General features: G+C 40.0%; 1 protein-coding gene across 5 annotated transcripts in view; it reads left to right on the forward strand.

Moving 5' to 3' along the window:
• Nucleotides 1-20,204, forward strand: part of DYNC1I1 (dynein cytoplasmic 1 intermediate chain 1) — a 191,988-nt gene that overhangs the window by 43,113 nt on the left and 128,671 nt on the right. For all 5 annotated transcript variants that reach the window (XM_062567754.1, XM_062567757.1, XM_062567756.1 and 2 more), the window contains one exon: nt 2,045-2,160. In XM_062567754.1, coding sequence (XP_062423738.1) covers nt 2,045-2,160 — 116 coding nt within the window. The remainder of the gene's footprint in view (nt 1-2,044; nt 2,161-20,204) is intronic.

Consider the following 20,204-nt stretch of genomic DNA (forward strand, 5'->3'; position numbering starts at 1 on the left):
AGTGTATTCTCTCAGCAAAATGCTCTGGTCTGTAACTCATTTCTTGGTTAACAGTGTACAAAGAAGCTAAGCCAACTCTCTATTAGGGTCCATTCTCCCCATCATCCCACCAGTCACTCAAGAACTATGGAGTGATCTGGAAAACTTGCCATTTGGTGTACTTGGTGACTTTCTACACAGGTAGTGCGCAGGTCTAAATTAGGCACAGATTAGACACAGAATTAGTTAGAGTACTGATGCTTAACAAAGACCCCAGTTAAGAAACTGTTTCAATGCAAAGCTTATTTCTGTCTTCAGTAGCCTGGGATAGCAGGGGACTGACTATGGTAGGAAAGACTAGTTGACCAAGTAGGCAATGGTGGTTTGAAGTCTGGTGGTGGAGGAGGAAAAACTGCATGTGATTTTGCTGGGGTGTTGTTTCTTAAAGCTTGAATTCATACTGACACTCAGTTATAGCAGCTACAGAAAAGTAACATGGTATTGAGACTTTCATTAGCTGTTACAAATTTTTAAAGTATCACAAGGTGCAGAAGTTCTCCTGCCATCATGCAGGATTTTCAGACAATCATTGCTTTTGTTCTTATTAGCAGAGTCAGGTGTAAGAAGGGAAAGCTTGTTAATTTTTTTTTCAAAAGAAGACAGGCTCAAAGCTGTAACAACTATTATTGCTGTAGTGATTTGCTACATGGTATGGCTGATTCATACTGATTACCTGCTGAATCAGTGAATAAGGTGAATTGCATTCACCTTAATAACACTCTGCCAGGAAAATAGATTAGAAAAATAGATAGCTGATATAGCATTAACCAGCTGAAGAGTTCAGTAGGTGTCATCCAGTGATGCCAATTTCCTTTTGAGACTCTCATTTCCTTTAAGACATTATTCTTAATTGAATACCTAAACAACTATAAAAGAACTAGATAAAAAGCTTTGACCTCTGTTCTTCTGACAATCTGGAAGAGAGAAAGGATGTAGATAGTGTGTTTGAATTTGCTACTTTTCCAAATTGGTTTCTGTAATAGCATGGCAGTTCCGAAATTCTTTGCATCTATGAATCTATTTCCTATAAATGTATAAGCATGCTTATGCGTGTTGATCTAGACAACAAGATTTATTTATTTGATCCATTTATTATTTGCTTATTTTTTTTCTCTGATGAAAGCTGGCAATTTTTCCAGTACAACATTTGCAAGTAAACGTTTGTTATTCTTCCCCCTCTACAGATAATCAAATAACATTCAGGAAACAACTTTATTTTTCCCCAATTGATGAGTAAACTGTATGACTAGAAGTGTTCATGATTGTGTTCATCTGTCTCTCTCAGATCTATTTCTGTTACCCAGTCACAGTGTTATTTGGCTTTACTAATTTATTTTGTGTGTTTTATTTAAAGTTAGGAAAGCAATAGAAGAAGGCTATACTTGCCCTGTTCCAGCTGTGTCCCTGATGCTCCCTTGCAACCATTGCATTAGCACTCCAGTAACCATGGACCTACAGCAATTCCATTGCTAATGATTGCTGTGATAGGGAGAATCGCCTCCTTTATGGAAAGTACCCGCCTTGACATTTAAAGGCTCTGTCATTGCTCTCAGATGGACGTCTGAGAGATGCTCGTTTCCTCCCATTCCTAATCCAGCCTGTGTGTTTTATGCCCACTGTGTCCTTCCACTGTGTGTGTCTTGTTCTGATTACCTCTCTTGAGCTGGCAGAGCATTGCAGTAATACAGATATGATATAGAAAACCGCTTTTTGCATAGTTATGAGGGACATGAGCAGTTCATTTCTCTCTCGCATTTACAGTCTCTCTCAGCTACCTGATTTAGGTCCAGAGAGGTTCAGTAACCAGAAATTATTATGGCCCACACTTCCCAATTTAATTTTCTTCAGCAAAATTAGATGCTTCTTGTATGTAGTGTATTTTGTTTCATTTTAGAAAACATTGAAGTATTTTTCTCTAGCCTATTCATAAAAGCTATTGCTTTTCTTCCTGCTGCCACTTTGCACTTACATGACTAACCTTTTGATGTCATGTGTCCAATCTTAGACGCAGACTGCACAAACTAGGGGTGTCAAAGATTACCCAGGTTGATTTCTTACCTCGGGAAGTGGTGTCCTACTCCAAGGAGACTCAGACACCTATTGCCACACATCAGTCTGAAGGTAAGATATTTATTTTATTTTTCTAAAGTATTCTTGAAGAAAATAAGTCTTTAAGTAAGGCTTGAAGAATGTAAGAAAAATAATAGTAAATCATAATATAGCTGCTGATCACATTTTCTGCAAGCCAGGTATTGTTTATGTGATTAATAGCTGTTCTGGTGAGAATAATTGTAATAATGACTTTAAATTCAGGTGGAGCCAAACTGCAGGCTTACAATGGATTGTGTTTAGATAACAGTATAATGAGAACATATTTTCAAATAAATCATTATGAATATAATTAAAATAGTGCTTTATTTAATTTTTCTTGCTTTCTCAAGGAAGTTTCTTGTTCCATGCTTTGTAAAGAGGCAGTGATGGAAAGTTGCCCTAGTATATTAGGTCACTGCAATTGTGTCCCCCTCTAGTAGGTAACTTTGAGGAGAAGAGAAGTTACAGTTAAGCTATATGTGCTGAAGAAGGAGGCTTACACACTTTAATGTGGACAGTCCTGCTTCTCTCTGCTTACAGACAAATTATCTGTACTCATGGAGCTGTTTGTTAGCTGTTTGGCTTTTAAATAAATACCCTGGCTACTTACTACAGGAGGGCTTATCCAACTGTTACTTGGACTACATGCTTGCCGTTGTTGTACTAGACAAACTGATTGTAGTTACACTGAAACCAGTTAAACTGAATGCAAAACTATATATTAGCTTGGTATAATTTACACATTATTAGAAAGCAAATGGCAGAAAAACATCTAAAAAAATCTTGGAAAGATCAGTACTGGAAAAAGAGCAGTATGTGAGGCAAGATTATAATTGTTGCTGTTAAGGATGAAGATAATATAGAACCTCAGCAGGTTTCATACAGAAGAAGAATATTCAAATAGATTGCAAATGATGTAGGAGTAAATCTGCTTAAATATAAGTTACAGCCAGGGGAGATAAAAGATAAACATATCCAGCTCTTTTTCTGCATCTGGGTTACCACTTCTGCCATTAAAAGACTAGAAGACTCCTGTGCTACATAGTCCAATTCTACTTTCTCAGACCACAAGTTTACCTTCTAAGCTTTAGTCATCCATTGTCTAAAATTGTGCCTTCATGTATCATCATCCTACTGCTTGGATACAGCTTCCTGAGCAGTATGTCATGATAACATCCTCCCAGATACGCTCAGGAAGCATGGGTTAGATGAGTGGACAGTGAGGTGGATTGAGAACTGGCTGAAAGGCAGAGCTCAGAGGGTTGTCATCAGTGGCATGGAGTCTAGTTGGAGGCCTGTGGCTAGTGGCGTCCCCCAGGGCTCAGTACTGGGTCCCATCCTGTTCAACTTGTTCATCAGTGACCTGGGTGAGGGGACAGAGTGCCTCCTCAGCAAGTTTGCTGATGATACCAAGCTGGGAGGAGTGACTGACACACCTGAGGGCTGTGCTGCCATTCAGAGAGACCTGGACAGGCTGGAGAGCTGGGCAGAGAGGATCCTCCTGAGGTTCAACAAGGCGAAGTGCAGAGTCCTGCACCTAGGGAAAAATAACCCTAGGCACCAGTACAAGCTGGGGGCTGACCTGCTGGAGAGCAGCTCTGCAGAGCTGGGAGTGCTGGTGGATGACAAGTTGACCATGAGCCAGCAATGTGCCCTTGTGGCCAAGAAGGCCAGTGGTCTTCTGGGGTGCACTGGGAAGAGTATTGCCAGCAGGTGGAGGGAGGTGATCCTGCCCCCTCTACTCAGCCCTGGGGAGGCCTCATCTCGAGTACTGTGTCCGGTTCTGGGCTCCCCAGTCCAAGAGAGACATGGAGCTACTGGAGAGTCCAGCGCAGGGCTACGAAGATGATCAGAGGGCTGGAGCACCTGCCCTATGAGGAACGGCTGCGAGAGCTGGGCCTGTTTAGCCTGGGGAAGAGAAGAGTGAGGGAGGATCTTATCAGTGCGTACAAGTACCTGAAGGGAGGGTGTCAAGGGATGGGGCCGAACTCTTTTCAGTTGTCCCGTGTGACAGGACAAAAACCACAGGAAGTTCTGCCTGAGCGTGAGGGGGAATTTCTTCCCTGTGAGAGTGACGGAGCACTGGAACAGGTTGCCCAGAGAGGTTGTGGAGTCTCCTTCTCTGGAGATTCAAGGCCCACCTGGATGCAACCCTGTCTACCATGCTGTAGGTGACCCTGCATAGCAGGGGGGTTGGACGAGATGACCTCCAGAGGTCCCTTCCAACCTTACTGATTCTATGATTCTATGATTCTATGGCTTTGCCTCTTTGGGAAGAGGCAGAGGGAAGGGCTATCTGAGGAGCCTCCATAGTTCAATCCAGCTAATACCTCTGCTTGTCTGCCTGAGAGCTGCTGGAGGCCTGAAGAGGCGAGGTTTGTTGCTGAGGCCATCTGTTGCTGATTTGAGACTGGTAGGTTCCCAGCCCTGGAGCATTACCATAGTCATTGTTAGATGAGATGAAGAGGATGCCCTTCCTCCCTGACACAATGCCTTTATCCTGTATAAAAGCCTATGGATGCAAGGAGTAAAAGATACGCCTTTGATATGTTTACCTCTCTCAGGCTTGCAGCTCTGGCACTCAGTAAATGATCTGCCTTCCTGAGCATGCCAACCTCTCTTCTTCCAATAAATTCTTTTTGGATAGTAAAGCTTTTTTCCAAGGAGCTCTTCAATACTTACAAAATCCCTTCCTTGGGTGGACAAAAGGACAGCCTCCTACCCTTCAAGGGAAAAGAAACCGTTGTGCTGCTGTGGAACCTGACAGTCAAGATGGCAAGCACAGAGGGTAACATGAGCCTGTCTTGATTCCCCAGCATAAACTCTTGTTCCTCCCAAGTTTGATGGGGAATAAGCACAAGCACGAAAGGTCATGGACTTCAGACTGCTGAGGCCAAAGCAGTGATGAAAAATATCAGAAGGAAATAGGTGTATTTTATGACTGGTTTTACAATCTTTCATATTATCTGTGTTGTCACAGATAAGGAAACAGCGTCAACAAAAGTTTTAATATTTAAACAGAGAAAATATCACCCAATCACTTATCTCAGATGAATGGTAGAGAAAGCTGAAATTATATTTCCTTTCTAATTTGCTGCTAGGGTATTCTCTACATACAAGTTAGATGTGAATATGGCCCTTCCATTAGAAAGGAAGAGTCAGGAAAGTTAGTTATTCCGTTGAAATGGCAGTTAATTGGAAACTGAAAACTCTTATTTACCCCCGTAAATAAACTCCATGATTTTGATCTCCCAAGTGTGTTAAAAAATAGATCTTAGTTTTTTAATCTCCTAAATCTCTTTGTGAATGTTGAGCCCTTCATAGTGTCACTGTGAACATGTAACAGCAAATAGAGGGGAATTCCTTGGGAGAACAGTTTTCAGAAGTCTCTTCACTGTTCTTATGCATCCATATGATAAAATATAGCCATATCTTAAGAGAAAGAGTTGAACTGTTGCTATGTTTATAGCTCAGTTTATTCAGTTTGAAGCCTCAGATTTTGAGAAAAGAAAAAAAGAAACACTTTATTTACATAAAAAAGAGTCTGACTTTAGCTTTCAGAATTTATTCTTTAGTTGCATTACCTTGGCCAATGGAAATCTCAAAATGCAGAATTTTAGGATGAGGCTGTCACAGACTTGCTTTTGGGTTGGAAAAGTACAGCTAATAAATTTTGCCTATACGATTAAGTCACCAAGAGAAGAATTAGTGTTCTTTCAAAGTTCTGCAGCTTTTTGAAATGTCATTATCAGGTCTTGTGGAGTACCTTAGAGAGATTGCTGTTTTGGAGCTCAGGGGATGTGGGCCCTATCTGTGATAATGGCTATGCTCCACTAGTCTTTGTAAAACTAGTAAAGGAAAGCTTCATTATGGTAAGTACAGTGTGGTGCCAGAAAGCCAGATGCTATGAACACTGAAGCCTCAGCTAGTCAGCTGCTAATTTTAGAATACATTATATGGCATTATTCTTCACTGCATAAAAACAGATTAACTCCTTTTTTCAGAACAGGTAATTCTCTTTATTTCGGGGAAATAATGACATGTCATTTCCTCCACCCACTCTGTTATTTAGGGAGATGTGTGTATATGCATCATTCAGCTCTTCAATCACAAGTACCTAATTCTTCTGCTTTATTTAGGTCACAGTAAGCTTCTGTGTAACTTCAAAATGATTTCAGAAACACCCAGATCTTGCCTTTGGAACCTGAGAAAAAGTTGTACTCTCTATTTCTCCCCTCTTCCTCCTCTAATTGAACTTGAATTTAGGTATTCACAAGCTTTGAAAGACATTTCACTTGTGCTGCCTTTTCCATTCTGAAGTCAGTTAAGACCTAGTCTATGCCAAGTATTTTCTGAGAGGGCAGTCTTTGGGACATACTCCTTGACTGTGCAGAGACTCTAATACTGCCACACAGTGGCAATCCCTTGTAACCTTTGATGGTTGGACCCTTCAAAGTACCTCAGCTGTTGCTTTCCTGAAGGCACACCTAGGAGGAAGCAGCAACATGAAAGCCTAGCCTGACCTCTTTCCAGGAAGAATTCCTCACTGCCATGCAGTGGAGGAAGGATGTCTGTAAGTCTGCATACAAGCTAACTTGACAGGTAGGAGAACAGCCTGTACATTCAAGCCTTGCTGGGCACCTGCCTCAGCCCCAGCCTCAAAACCAGTCAGCAGGAAGGTGAAGGTTTGAGAGTTCTCTGGCTCTGATGCCCAATATCAGCAATGTCATTATTTGTTTGTCATGAAGTAGAGATTACTTCCTGGTTGATAAAATGATCTGTTTCACTTTTCTGGCTTGCCAAACTGTCATCGCAGGTAGGATAGTCTGAAATGCGTTGCTGAAAAAGTAGGTCCCTTGTACAGGGGAAGGCGATCTGAACTTTTAGTACAGTGAAGTCCTTTGTGCTTCACTTGTCTATCGTCTTTGACAGATGATTGTCCATATGGGGAAAACTAGCATGTTACCATAGTTACTTCATGAGCAGGATAGCCTCTTCCTACATCCAAATCTTTGCCCAATTTTCGAAAAGAACGCATGCTCTATCTGTTTAGCCTCAAATAGTGAGGACATTTTAGCTCCTAGGGAAAGAAGAAAAATGAGCTCTGTATTCAGTTTGGAAATAGACCAGAACAAAGTGGCCAGAGAGGTGAAACTTCAGAGACTAATAGCTGGGTTCAGTTCTTCATCTCACCTTACATTGTAATTCTTGGAATTAATGTTCCTGAAAGTTATTCTTTCTAAAGCACTGGGGGAGAGCATTGTGCCCACTGTCCAAGGCTCGTAAGACCAAGACACATGTATTTAGGTGTTCCTGTGTGTTACCAAATGCAGGTGACTACTGTAGAATGAACCAGAACTTTCTTTAGGCTCCACTGACTGCGTTAACTAGCTCTTCAGTGACTAGCTTAATAGCAGAGGACTACATGTAGACAAGTAAATGGGGGTTTCTCATTCTGAAGGCTGCGTCCCATCTTGAGTTTTGGTAACTGAATGAGGAATTACCTATGACTAGAACTGACAAACTCATTGCAGCAAAAATGAATCAGGCCTCCAGAAGTCCCAACATTAAAATCTATAGATGAAGTTATTTTTACTTCTGATTTCTAAGGATTGATGTTCTCCAGTTTAAGCAGTGTCTGTTCCATAAGATAACAAGCAGCAAGTCTTAAGCACAGTAGATTCTGTAGCTCACATGCTATACCTTCCCATAGCTGACTGCAGCTCAGCTCTAGCTAAGTGAAGGCATGCTGTACTTAAGACAAGCCAATCTCAGAACTGAGCTAGATCGTTCTTGAGCTTTCCCATACCCAGTTTCTTTAGAACTCATGTGTCAGAAGCTGGGAGTTAAGTTAAAGAGTTTATTTAGGCTTTCCCTTCCAGAGAATCTCAGAGCTCAGCTTCTGTCTGAAATGTGTGAGACAAATCTGGACCTGAGAATATCTCTGAACCTTTCATTTAGTGGGAAATATTGTACATTTGTGCATTGTCAAGCATGCAGCATACATGTCTGGATGCGTGAAAATGTGGGATGGGAAGGATGGAAGGACATTAGACATGATCAGATTGGAAAAGCAGAGGTTGTTGAAAATGAAAGATGGTGTTGGAAAGCAGAGCAGAACTGGGACATGTATCACTACTTGATAAAAAAGAGACAACCTAAAGAGGAATCAGTGCTAAAGCATCAGTTCTGTTTTTATATTTCACAGAGACAGAGTCTTAGTAGTAGTACTAATGGACACTAATTTTGTAAGAAAAATATTGTGGTCTCTCATAGGCAGTATCATGTATCTGTTGGGTGTTTTTAATTAGTTATAAAAATCTTATTTCCCTTTTCTTCTCAAACCTCAGCCCACCAGAGTCGTACTGTGGCTCTCAATAGCTGGCATAAACATCCTAATTCAAAACCGCTTTGTTTGATTAAATCAACAAAGCTTATTTTGTACTATTGTACCAGACTGTACAAGATTGGATGAGGCTAAAAGGAAGCAAAGTACAGATCTGAGGCATTGCACTGTATAACACTCTTTCAATGGTTCCTCTTTATGTCTGTCACAATTGCTCTCCTTTTCTAGATAACAAGATTCCCAAGGTGAGATTTTTTTATTTTTAAATTAAATTGTTCATAAAAATATTTCAAAGGCATTCAGGCAGCTCCCTCTGGTGGTGCACTGGTGAACCAACATGTCATGCATGGTGCTGTAAATGAGTGAGAGCTTCTGGTGTAATATGCAGATAAACATTGGCTTTATTTTTACCTACATCAAGAATTATATTCAGTAGAAGATGCTTGAGTTGTATTACTGAAAAACTGTATGAATAGGAGTGCTGATGAAAGAAATATAAAAAGAGCCCTAGCTATTAAACAGAACGTTGTAAAAAAAAAGAAAAAAAAATAACACTAAAGACATTATCTAGAAACTTAAAAAAGCAGCACTAAAAGCTTCATTTATAGATATTATGAAAAGATTCAGGGGAATAATACGCTGGTGAAGTCTGCTGCAAGCTGTGTTCTTGCCAGTCTCTCCTTAAAATACAGTCAGTAAAGTACAATTTAACAAAGTACGATTCTCAGTGACTTGAAAAACTTCTTATCTTTTACTACAGCATACTGTAAACTACAGCATATCAGCCAGATGACCAGGTATGGTGGGTCTGTGTTCCATACTTAGCAAGCTGCAGACAGTAGGTGTCTAAAGAAGTTCTAAAGACTTCTAGAGAAAGGTTTTTGTTAGACTCAAGATGGTTTCCAGCAAAGTCCTCTTAAATTGTTTTTAAAGGGCAGATCTGAGAATTTATTAAGCATAAGTAAATCTTGGGGAATTAACTAGTAAGAACTGGTTTAACAGAGGGAAGATTGGCCCTTAGTATGGCAGTAAAACCTACAACAGCAGGTCTGGGGAAAGAAAGGTTTTCAAGGATCTTGGACCTCCTCCCTGATAGTGTCATGATACATGGGAAGGTGCGAGTGATTTGACTCTTTGCCACTCCTCCGTAATCCTAACAGAACCTTGGGAAGGTCTTCTGAAAACCAGGCCCACATGCAGGGAAACTTCGTGCTCCGAAGTGGCCCTGGCCTTCTGCAAACCCCAGGTTCCGTTGCACAGTGTAGCTCAGCAGTAAGTGCAAGCCCAGGAGATTCATCTGATACGTAGAAAGCTGGAAGGAGAACAACAAACTTGCCACAGCTGCACCTGCACTTTTTGTAAACCATCTAGGCTTCAGGTTCCCACAGCTAGCAGATGGAAAAAACAAACAAACAAACAAACAAAAAAAAAACCTAGAAAGGTTAATCACCTTTCTCACTGAGATAAGGGACCAATTTTGAAGCTGTAGCTTCTTCTGGGGGGACTGTTATACAAGTGTCACTGTGGGCATGAAAGGAATACTGCCTTAAAGAAGCTGCCCACAGGATGGGGAAGGATAATGCTCTGCCTCCCCTTCTTACAGTTCCAACTTGATCCTAATGGATGATCCTTGCTGTATGCTTGTGAAAAAGTGGATCCCATCCTCCACTCAAGAGAGAAGCTACTCTTTTCTAGAATAAAACAAAAATATTATAGTCAACTCCTTTGTACAGAACTCAGATCTGTTCTTTTCGCTACAGTGGAAAGTATATAACTGAATGAGAATCTGGTACGTCTGGTATCGCTGAAAAACAAGAACTCTAATGTTGGCAGCCTTGACCTCAAACTTCTTTAACTAGCTGCAAGTCACCTTATTGTGCCTTTGACCCATTGTTGTGTCCCAGCTTCTGAAACTAACAGTGATCCTTGAATCCAGAGAGGAGCCTAGTAACACCTGTATGCAAACTGAATCCTTTTCTGGCTGAAAATGAAAGTGTTCATCCTAGTCTTTGCTCCCTGGGATAGATCCTGGCCATGTCTATATAGGAACAACTGCCATGTTTATTTATAATAACTGCTGATTTATTATCAGTCCCCCTAAAGCAGCCGAATAGTTATAAACTTATTTGCAAATATATGACTATCAATATATTTGAATTGGGACGTTTTACAAGATAACAAAAGGAAACTATTCTGCTAATAATAGGAGTGTGATTTCTAGGGTCAACAGTCAATGAAAACATAGTTGCTAATTTCTCTATTTGCCATTTCATTTCATGTGTTCTTTTTTTCCTCATTTTACTCTATCATTTCAATAGTATTCGGATATACTTTGAATTAAAAGTATATTGTACATATTACACAGCAATGTTCAAATTACACTATATATATTAAAATATAAAAGAGAGAAAGTTAACAGTGCTCCCAATAGAACAACAAAGACACGACTCTTTTCTTTGGAAACTAAGCCCAAACTATGCTTATTCCTACCATCTCTGTAATTCCTTCTTTGGCCTAATGGATGATCCCCATTCAGTATATATATAGGAAAGCTAATACCCAAACCCTTTTATTGCATGTTTAGTAACCTTTAGCAAACTCCGGCTTTATAACATGCACCAATCTCCACTGGAATTAAAAGGTAAGATTAAGAGAAATGTGCATTACAGAAGTAGCAATTATTAATCCTCAGTGCTCTAATTAGCACTTAATCTTTCTAATCCTGTAAGTAGATTCAAAATCAGTGCTGAAATAGACACAGGCCATAACGTGGAAAGCCCTTCATTAGTAGCATTAAAAAGACGTACAGAAAAAGACACCCCTTCTTTCTTCACACTTTCTGAGTTCTTAGCACTTATGACTCAAAGAAAAAGATTCATATGCCAAAATCTCTCCTCTGTTTTAACCCAAATTGCTAATGCACTTGGGTCAAAAATTATACAGCTGAAAATTCTCCTGTTCACTACCCCTGTCTGCACTTCTATAGCTGTACCACAACTCAAGAGTGGGACAATTGTGCCCCTTTATAGTTTCCTTTAATTGGCTCATTACCATAAGAGAGGCCACCTGCCTAGGCAGGAGGAGCACCAGCTGCTTAGCCTCAGACTAGCTGGAGAGGGAGCCAAGTGGCTGGGCTGGGTAAAATGAAGAGGCTTTGTGGCAAGCCGCATGGTTACCCGTGTTAAAGCTACAAAGGGATGCACCCCAGCCCAGGGCTTTGTTCTCGGAGGGTATCTTCTCAGTCTGGCCTGAGCACCTGTGCAGTGTCCTCCAGCGGAAACCTTGGGCCCTGCTTCTCCTTCCTCTTTTTCCCAAGAGCTGTTCCTAAGGTTGTGTAAAGCCATGTTGTATTTCTTATAATGACGAATTGCAGATCTGATCTTAAGTAGTTAGAAATCTTTCCTTGGAAATCAGTGGTAGCTGAATCCTTTCTAGAGAATCCTTTTGCCTGCTCACACATGCTCTTAAGAGATACTGTGAAAACTGAGAAAAAGGATCTGGATGAAGAAACTTTTAATGAAATGAATATGCCAGTAAAGTAAAAGTTTCAGTGTGAATTCCCACTGACCACTGTTAATAGAAGATGGAATTCTCTTTTGCTGCAATACAATAGACTGTCTCCACAAATAATGACACTTTTCATCCAGACCCTGGCTGCCCATCTGTCTTATTTTAAATAAACTTAGCATAAGTTTACTCTGAGATGCAATTAATTTAGATGTATGTCTTAGCTCTGTGCCTCCAAAACAGTGCTTTTTCTTCATGCAACTTAATGCCCTTCTTAAAGCCCACAGGAAGTGAGTAAATAATAATTTTTCTAAAAGTTGTTAGCTTTAAGCAATGAAGCTTCACACTTACCTAAAGTCTATAATTGTGTGTTGTTGCTGTGGATGCTCTTTTTGATGTTCTCATAAGAGCCACATAAGAGCTCCAAGCAGGTCCAGTTCTTCTAAACACGGTACAGCGGATCCCTTAGCTTACAAATAGCCTCTCTGGTTTCAGTAGTAGCTACTGGGTTTTGAGGACTCTTGCTGATCTCACTGCTTTGTTTGGAGCTGAACTTCCCTGAAGGTCTGGCCCCAGCTGTGAAGCTGGTGAATTTTGGAATTCTAGCCCTTAATCATGGTTGTTTTATGTTTTGTTTCTTGTCACCTCTACCCAGGGATTCAGGTCCTACACTCCCTCTCCTAGCCACCAGTTAGTCAGCAGTGGCATGCTCAAAACCACCACTCAGCTGCTATGAAACACAGAATAAACTTACAATTTTGCTTAAGACTGTGTGAAGAGCTATTTGTACTTTGATACTGCATTACAGATGATGCGCAGGCTGAAGACATAGCTCAACCAAACTTCCAGAATGTAGTCGCAAAATTGTCTTGACCTGCTGTCTTCAGGAAGAGAATATGTATGTGCATATCTAGAAAATTTTGCGAGCTTAGTAGCCAAACCTTGGAGGTTTCTTGTATAAGGTGCCTGGGATCAAGTCTTTGCTTTGCCTAATAGGTGAGTGCTTTAACCAGTAATATATCGTGTGATCTAGGACAAGTTACTTGTTGAACAGATACCAGAAACTTAATATTCTGTATTCTAGCTGAATGTTTGTTATCACCATGTTATAGAACTGATCTATCTATGGATTTTTGGAGCAGGCGTACTATCATATCCTAGTATTTACAGTAATGAGACATGGGCTACTGGCTTAATTTGGGTCCGTGTGTTTTTGGAGATAGAAAATTTGGTGATAGATTTCTCACTTTGGAAGAGACTCATTGTTGAGAATGCTGAGAAGTGATAAATGCTTGACTCTGGTCAGGTCAACAGCACAGGATATGTAGTGATACTAGAGATTGGTCCATGATGCCTGTGCCAATGGTTAAAATCTTTTGGATTTGAGTTGTATCCGTGTTGCTTCTTGTCAGACTCACACTATAGCTATCCCGTCATCTTACATTATGAGAACTTTTCTTGCATGCATTTCATCTACTTTTAATCTTTCACTTGAAGGGATGAATCAGGCCAGGAAAGCTGAACTCAAAATTAGCAGGTAGGATATAGACCCTAATCCTGAACGTCGTTCAGTCTGTGTCAAGGTTTCCATACCAAGAGAACTGCTTGGTTTTGGTCATGTATCAGCCTGGATTCAGGACCTTAACCCCTGAAACATCTTTGGGACTACTGTTGTTGTTACTTCCTTTCTTCAGCAACTTCATCTCTTACATACTCTTCTTCGAAGTTGTTTGTTGTGCCTGCGTGAAAGCAAAGTGAAAAAGCAGGCATGTTGTTTTCCTCTAAAAGCTGCGTAACTGGGGGTAGCATTTCTACAGTAGATATTTAAAGGCAATAGGAGAGAGAAGGAGTAGAAAAATGATTTTGTTCTTTTGTTTCTTTAATTAAATAGTGCTTTCTTACTAGTCAGAAGAATTTATTGGGTAGATTCAATGCTTAACGCACCACACTTTATGTTTTAACATACTGATTTTGATCCACCAACCTAATCTTCGTATTGTAGAGTTGGTCAAATGCGTGTTCAAAGCATATTCCTTATGCTAAAGTAAAATTAAAGCCAGTCAAATTCTTTGGCCAAAAGAGCACTCAGCAGCAAGAAAATACAGATTCAAGTCTAAAATTTATAGGATAATGGCTGTGAAATGAACAAGAAAACCACAGATTTGTTTACTGAGATATATGATGAGGAATCTACACTTTTACCACTCCTGTAACTCTTTCCCCACCTTCTATTTCTTGACTGAGAGGCTCTTGATAAACTGTGAAAATGAAGGCCGAGCTCTTCATGTATTAGCTGTGCTGTAAGTATGTTTTCAGAATTAATTACTTAATTAGGTAGTACTAGTTTACAGATATCCTTAATAAGTCTAGATTAGGTATGGTTAGTAAAAGTAACTTTGCTGTTTCACAGTTCATCAGCTTGAGATAATTTAGTAACAAAGACTCATGTTGCAATCAGGAAAAGGACTCCCACTGATTTCAATGGGAGCTGGACAGGGACCAAAATGAAGTGCTTGCCATGAGTCTAAATAGCTGACTTTGTCACTGACTCATCATGTGAAACCCTTCAGTACATTGTAGAATCATTTTATTTGGATTTGATTAAACATAAAAGTATTTTGCAAGGCTTTCCAGCTTTGAAAAACAAAGTCATTTACATAAGAGCTAAGCAACCACATAGCTATCCTCTTTTACCCTGGTTAATAACTTTAATCCTGCAAATATTTATGCATGGTTTTAGCTCTGTGCTCATGATTAGTCCTCTGGAATATTTGATTGTCTGACATCAGTCATTTGCAGGAGGAGGTCTGGTCCTGTAACACTCATTTGTTTTGTCCTGCTTTTCTGATGGACTGCAGGGTCTGAAGAACAGGAAATGCAGTTGTATATCATACTCAGTACAGTATATAGAATATGTGCTGTAAAGCAATACCCATCAAGAAAAAAATAGTTTTCTCTCCTTATATATGTATATATTAAGGGGAAAATATCCTTCTTTCCTCTATATTCCAGGTCGATTCACTTTGTCAGCAGCTAAAAATGTGCCTTTTATTATTAACACCTTTTATCAATCCAAAGAACAATAGAAACAGCAACTTTGCTCCAAGATCAGCCACATCTTGCAATAATTTATAAATGCCCCATATTAAAAGTAATACACTTACTTGAACTTTTCAAAATGTCCCAGGGTGAACAAATGCTTTTGTATTATTATTAGTTTTGACAAACGTGATTGTGTGCTGGCTATTGTTAAAGGGATCTATCTGCCCCCAAACCCATGGAGAGACAAAGCATTTTTAATGAATTTAATTAAAACTTTATGTGGTTTATGGTGTTCACCTCCAGCTGGTGTGCCATTCTTCCATGGTGAGTGAAGTTTCCTCTAATGCATAATGATGTGTTTTATATGAGGGATGTTTGAACCCCCTTCCTAGTGGCCCTGAGGTAGTTTCCATGATATGACACAGTGTTGAAGTATTTAAAATCATGTCTCTTAAACTTAAGTGAATTATGTATATGGTTAAATGCACATGCATCAATCCATAGGTATGAATCTTAAAATAAATTAAAAAATTTTTTTTCAAGAAACAGTTGTTGTGCACTAACTTATATGACCCATGCTGCTGAGCACTAGTATATACAAACAGGACATTGACATGAAAGAGTCTTCTTATATGATTGCTTATACTGGAATTAGTAAATTCAATGATCTAGCTGCCTTTGGTCACCACACTGAAAACTGAAATCTCTGTCAGTCCCAAGGTCCTGATCTTGATGGGCACTCCTGGTGCTGCTGTAATAAAAATGAGCAACAAAAACATCTAGATATTCCTCTGAGCAAATGTTTCAGTGCATTTTTGAGACAAATGGAGATGCTGCAACAGGCTGGGTCTTTCTCCTGGCTGACTAGGGTTAGTGGCTGAATTCTAGTTCTCCAAATCTCTGATGCAAACAGTGCTTTCATGCAGAGTCTGTAAAAAAGGCATTGAAATGTTTCTGCTTTCCCTGCAAGCTGTGCTCAGTCAATGTTTCTTCTCAAGGTCTTGGTAAAGGATGCAGGATGTTGATTAATTTTAGGCAGTTGCTTTTCAATGTCTTGAGTCTGGGTATGACCAAACAAGTACAAAGCTGTCTTTGAAGGCTGAAATCTCAGTTGTGCGAGGATCTTGATTCTCCAGGGAATGAATGAAGCAAGATGTCTTGAATCAAAGGAACACAATGCAGGAAGAACTCATATCTTTACAGAGAATAGCATGATCTGAGAAATCTCAGTAATGGAGTCTACAAACTTTCAGTGTTTTTGCAGAGACCAGAAAAACTTGGATGAATATGGAAAGGCATTTTCATAAAATGATACCTCTTGTTCTCTTGGCTGTGATAAGTTGGATAGAAGACTGGTTACAAAATCACCAAGTGCCAGCACCTCCCTTTCATATTACTGATGGTCTCATTGAGATGGGAGGATCCCTCTGTATGGCCTCATTGGAAGGTGGCTCAGAGGAGAGGCTTTCCGTGAGGTGGACCTGCAGTGTATCAGGTGAAAAAGCAATAATTGATAACTACCATTTGGAGATAAGACCTTTTTCTTGGAGGGATGGAACTTAAGTTTTTGAATCCATCTGGGATCTTTAATACAGTTTTCCAAGGATTAGGCAATAGCAATAAAAAAATAAATCCTCATATCTGTTCTCCAACTGAGGAAATGTTATACAGGTGGAGATCAGTCATAAGCTAAAACAGAAAAGGGTTTGGAGAAAATACTAAAAAGCAAGAGATTCAGCACTTGGTGGGATGTCAAAGAGCTGAAAAGCTGCAGGAGCACAGTGATCTAAAGAATAACTCCTGGCCGTGGGGAGGGACCAGAAATCAAGAAGAATAGTGCAAGCAGGCAGATGAATAATGGATTGTAAAGGATGGTGGAATAACAAAGAAGATGTGGAGGAAGTGCTGACAACCACAAAGATGTATTTTCCTAAGAAATTAAGAGAATGTTCCTGGAGGTGGAAGAAGGAAAGGATGTGAAGAACTGACATCCTGCACTGAGAGAAGTCTGATCATGGACTAATAAGTCATCATGTTGCATCTTTCCTGATTCCAGGTGCTCTGATTGCCGTTTACACTGCAGTTCTACTCTCATAGAGTAAAGGAGATGTTAACTCAGTCTGGTCAGCTGCAATATCCCCTCCTGAGAATGTAAGGCTTCTGCCAATCAACACAAGTAGCTTTGGAACTAAATGTACCAGCAGCTGAGCATCTGGGGAAGCTCTTGATTTGGGGGACAAACGTGCTTCAGAGAGGAACTCTGTTGAGTCTGTTCTCAGCACGTGGATTAGATATTGTGGAGAGGCAGTGTAAATCAGAAACAACCCTGATTTAGGCTTTGAGAGAATGTGGCAGTCTTGAAACTGTCCCTGTTTGCATCCTGGCTTGGGACATCTGTCTCTGGAGGTGTATGGAGCTGGATGAAAAGATCACACAGCCATAATGGCATGATGCATCATGCAACATGGGAGGGTGCACTGCTCTAAGCAGTATTGGTGGTCAGGGCATCAAAGGCCCTTTAACACACCTCCTGGTGAATCAGTGCTACTCTTTGGCATGTATTAATGTTGCCAAGTTGGCTAGGCTTTGTGGCTGCCATCTATATTTCTCTGGTCTTCTGCTCTGAAACAACATCATATCTATCTAGAACCCTTTGTTCCTGGAGCTACTTTTGACAAGCAGTTTTAGGGAAAAAAGAAAAGAAAAGCTTGGGATCACAAGGTAGACTTTGAACTGCATATCTACATGCAGTTTTTCATATCTGTGCTGCTATTTTTCATCAAGCTGTGAACACTGACAGCCTTGACAGTGGACCAGTGGGTCCTCTGCAGGCATAAGCAGGAAGACAGGGCAACATGAAAGTGCTGGCGTCCAGGTGCTGGTTTTAATCTTACTATTAAAAACAGAGGAAGAAAAAAAATAGGAGAGAAACAGAACCCTTGAACCCTTAGTTCATAGATACTTTGCACAAAGTGGCTAATTAACAAAGGTGGAAGACGCATGAGAGTCTGATTTATAGCAGGTTTTATTAGCACATGAAACTTCCACAGCAACAGTGATGATTGAAGAATAAGCTGAGCTTGAAAGCTCAGCTACTCCTGGCAGGCCTACTCTTAACCCCATGCCAGTCTCTGCACTGTGTCATGTCCTACAGTCCTGGTGCCTGATTGCTCCAGACTGGAGCACATTGTGCCTCCCTCTTCCAAAGGAAACCAGGGCAATAAGATGAGGCAGTTGGAAGGAGGAAGAGCACCCTGAAGTCTTGGCCTGACAAGTGGTCAGCGTAAAGCCAAGGCACACAGTTGGCATGTGCCACAGGGGACACTTGTTCTCCAGGGTGGACATAGATCTAGGTGACCTGAATGGGAACCTTCTAGATGGCTTGACCAATACTGAAAGTTGAAAGCAAATCTGTGCGTGGATGTCCTGGTGACAGGACAGAACTGGGAAACAGAAATGGGAATTCTGTGCGGATCAGTCTTTTGCCTGTTTGAAGGGCTTATTGAAGTACAAAGTGGTTTAGTGCTAGATAGGTCATTAGGAGGTACTTTATGTACATGGTACATGTCTGTATATAACACTGTCCGTTTCCTCTTTTTTTTTTTTTTTTTTTTTAACTTACCTTAAATGTTTCTTAGGAATCAGTCACACTTTTTAAAGATGAGTTTCTCACCTGCCTCTGAGGACTTTACTGTCACTGTCTTCTGTCTTGTTGCAGGATGGTTGCATGAGATGAGAATTAATTGATTTTGGTGCATTGTTTCATAATTTTGCATTTGAAATACTGTACAATTTTTGGAAATGATATATATCTGCATAGACATAGACTGACATCATTTTAGGGTGAAACAGCCTAATAGTGATTAAAAATATGGTAAGAAGTAAGATAATCTTTTAAATATTCTTGGACTGGAAAGACTGATTCTATCAGAATATAGGGAGAATTTTACAAAAATAGAAAAGAATAGTAATAACAGACTTTCAAAAATAATGGATGTTTAAGAAGTCTGCCTATATTTTTCTTTGGCTCTGACTTCAGGCCAGATTGTCCATACTTGGAATATCCTTATAAGCATAAGGAAATTAAACCATATTTTCTTCAGAAGAAATATGAGATTTGGCTCCTGTATCTTCCTTGAATGCTTGAAAATCATTGGATCAAAGCCCACAGAATCTCTCCTGAGGAGAGATTTGAATGTGGATAATAATGCAGGAAACTATGAGCACTTTTATGTTTCAGCTTCATTTACTATTTAAGTAGAAGTTAAAACGAAATAAAAAGATGTATCATGTCTTATCTTGACAGGTTTTTTTCTTTGTTTTGGAATCCAATATTCACACTGCCTCCAAAGGCATAATGAAAAATTTTATGTAGAATTAATTCCTATCTTTCTTCTAGTATTCTTTTTATTGAAAAATAGTCTCTTTGAAAAACAAAACTTTATGCAAAGCTTGCCAGTATTGTCAAAATGACACACTTTTTGTGCCCTTTTCTTAATCTGCATAAAAATTTTAGTTACTTTTGGTTGAGTATTTTTTTGTAGTTTAGAAAATACTGACCTATGTGTGCTTGTGTAGTTAGCAAAACTCATGAGTGCCTGCTCTTCTCAGGGCTAATTGTCCTCTCCTACACTCACTTGCTCATGCGAAACACAGTCTTTAGCATGAAGCCCTTTGATGCTTTTGACACTCGGATCATTTCAGGGAAGGGGCAGCAGTAAAAAGAGTTGGACAGCACAGATGATATAATTCAGTTGTGGAGGATATGAATCAATCATCTGGGTAGGATACAAGTCAATCACTACTTTGGCAGGTCGACACTCCTTCCACCACTTTATATTGAATGGCACTTACCACATCCGACAAACCTGCGGGTATGTGTCATGTAGCTGGGGTAGCCATTCCCTTCTTGGACTATGGGGTAGAAATACTGAAGGCAATTACAAAATCTGCGTTGACTACAATGAGATTAAAGTTTTAACCTAGGGATCTAAATACCTTCTATATCCAGGCTGCTTTACAATTTTGTGGCATGCTCTAAATCACATTTGCATTAGCTTTAAAACTCTTCTCCAGATCCGAGGCTGTATAAAGCAGCTTCAGTGTACCTGAAAGTCAGATCAGAATAATCTGCATACATTTGAATGATTTGTCCTGAAGTGATAACCTGAAGTGATAA

The sequence above is a fragment of the Rhea pennata genome, chromosome 2 (genome assembly GCF_028389875.1).
Source record: "Rhea pennata isolate bPtePen1 chromosome 2, bPtePen1.pri, whole genome shotgun sequence".
NCBI lineage: Eukaryota > Metazoa > Chordata > Aves > Rheiformes > Rheidae > Rhea > Rhea pennata.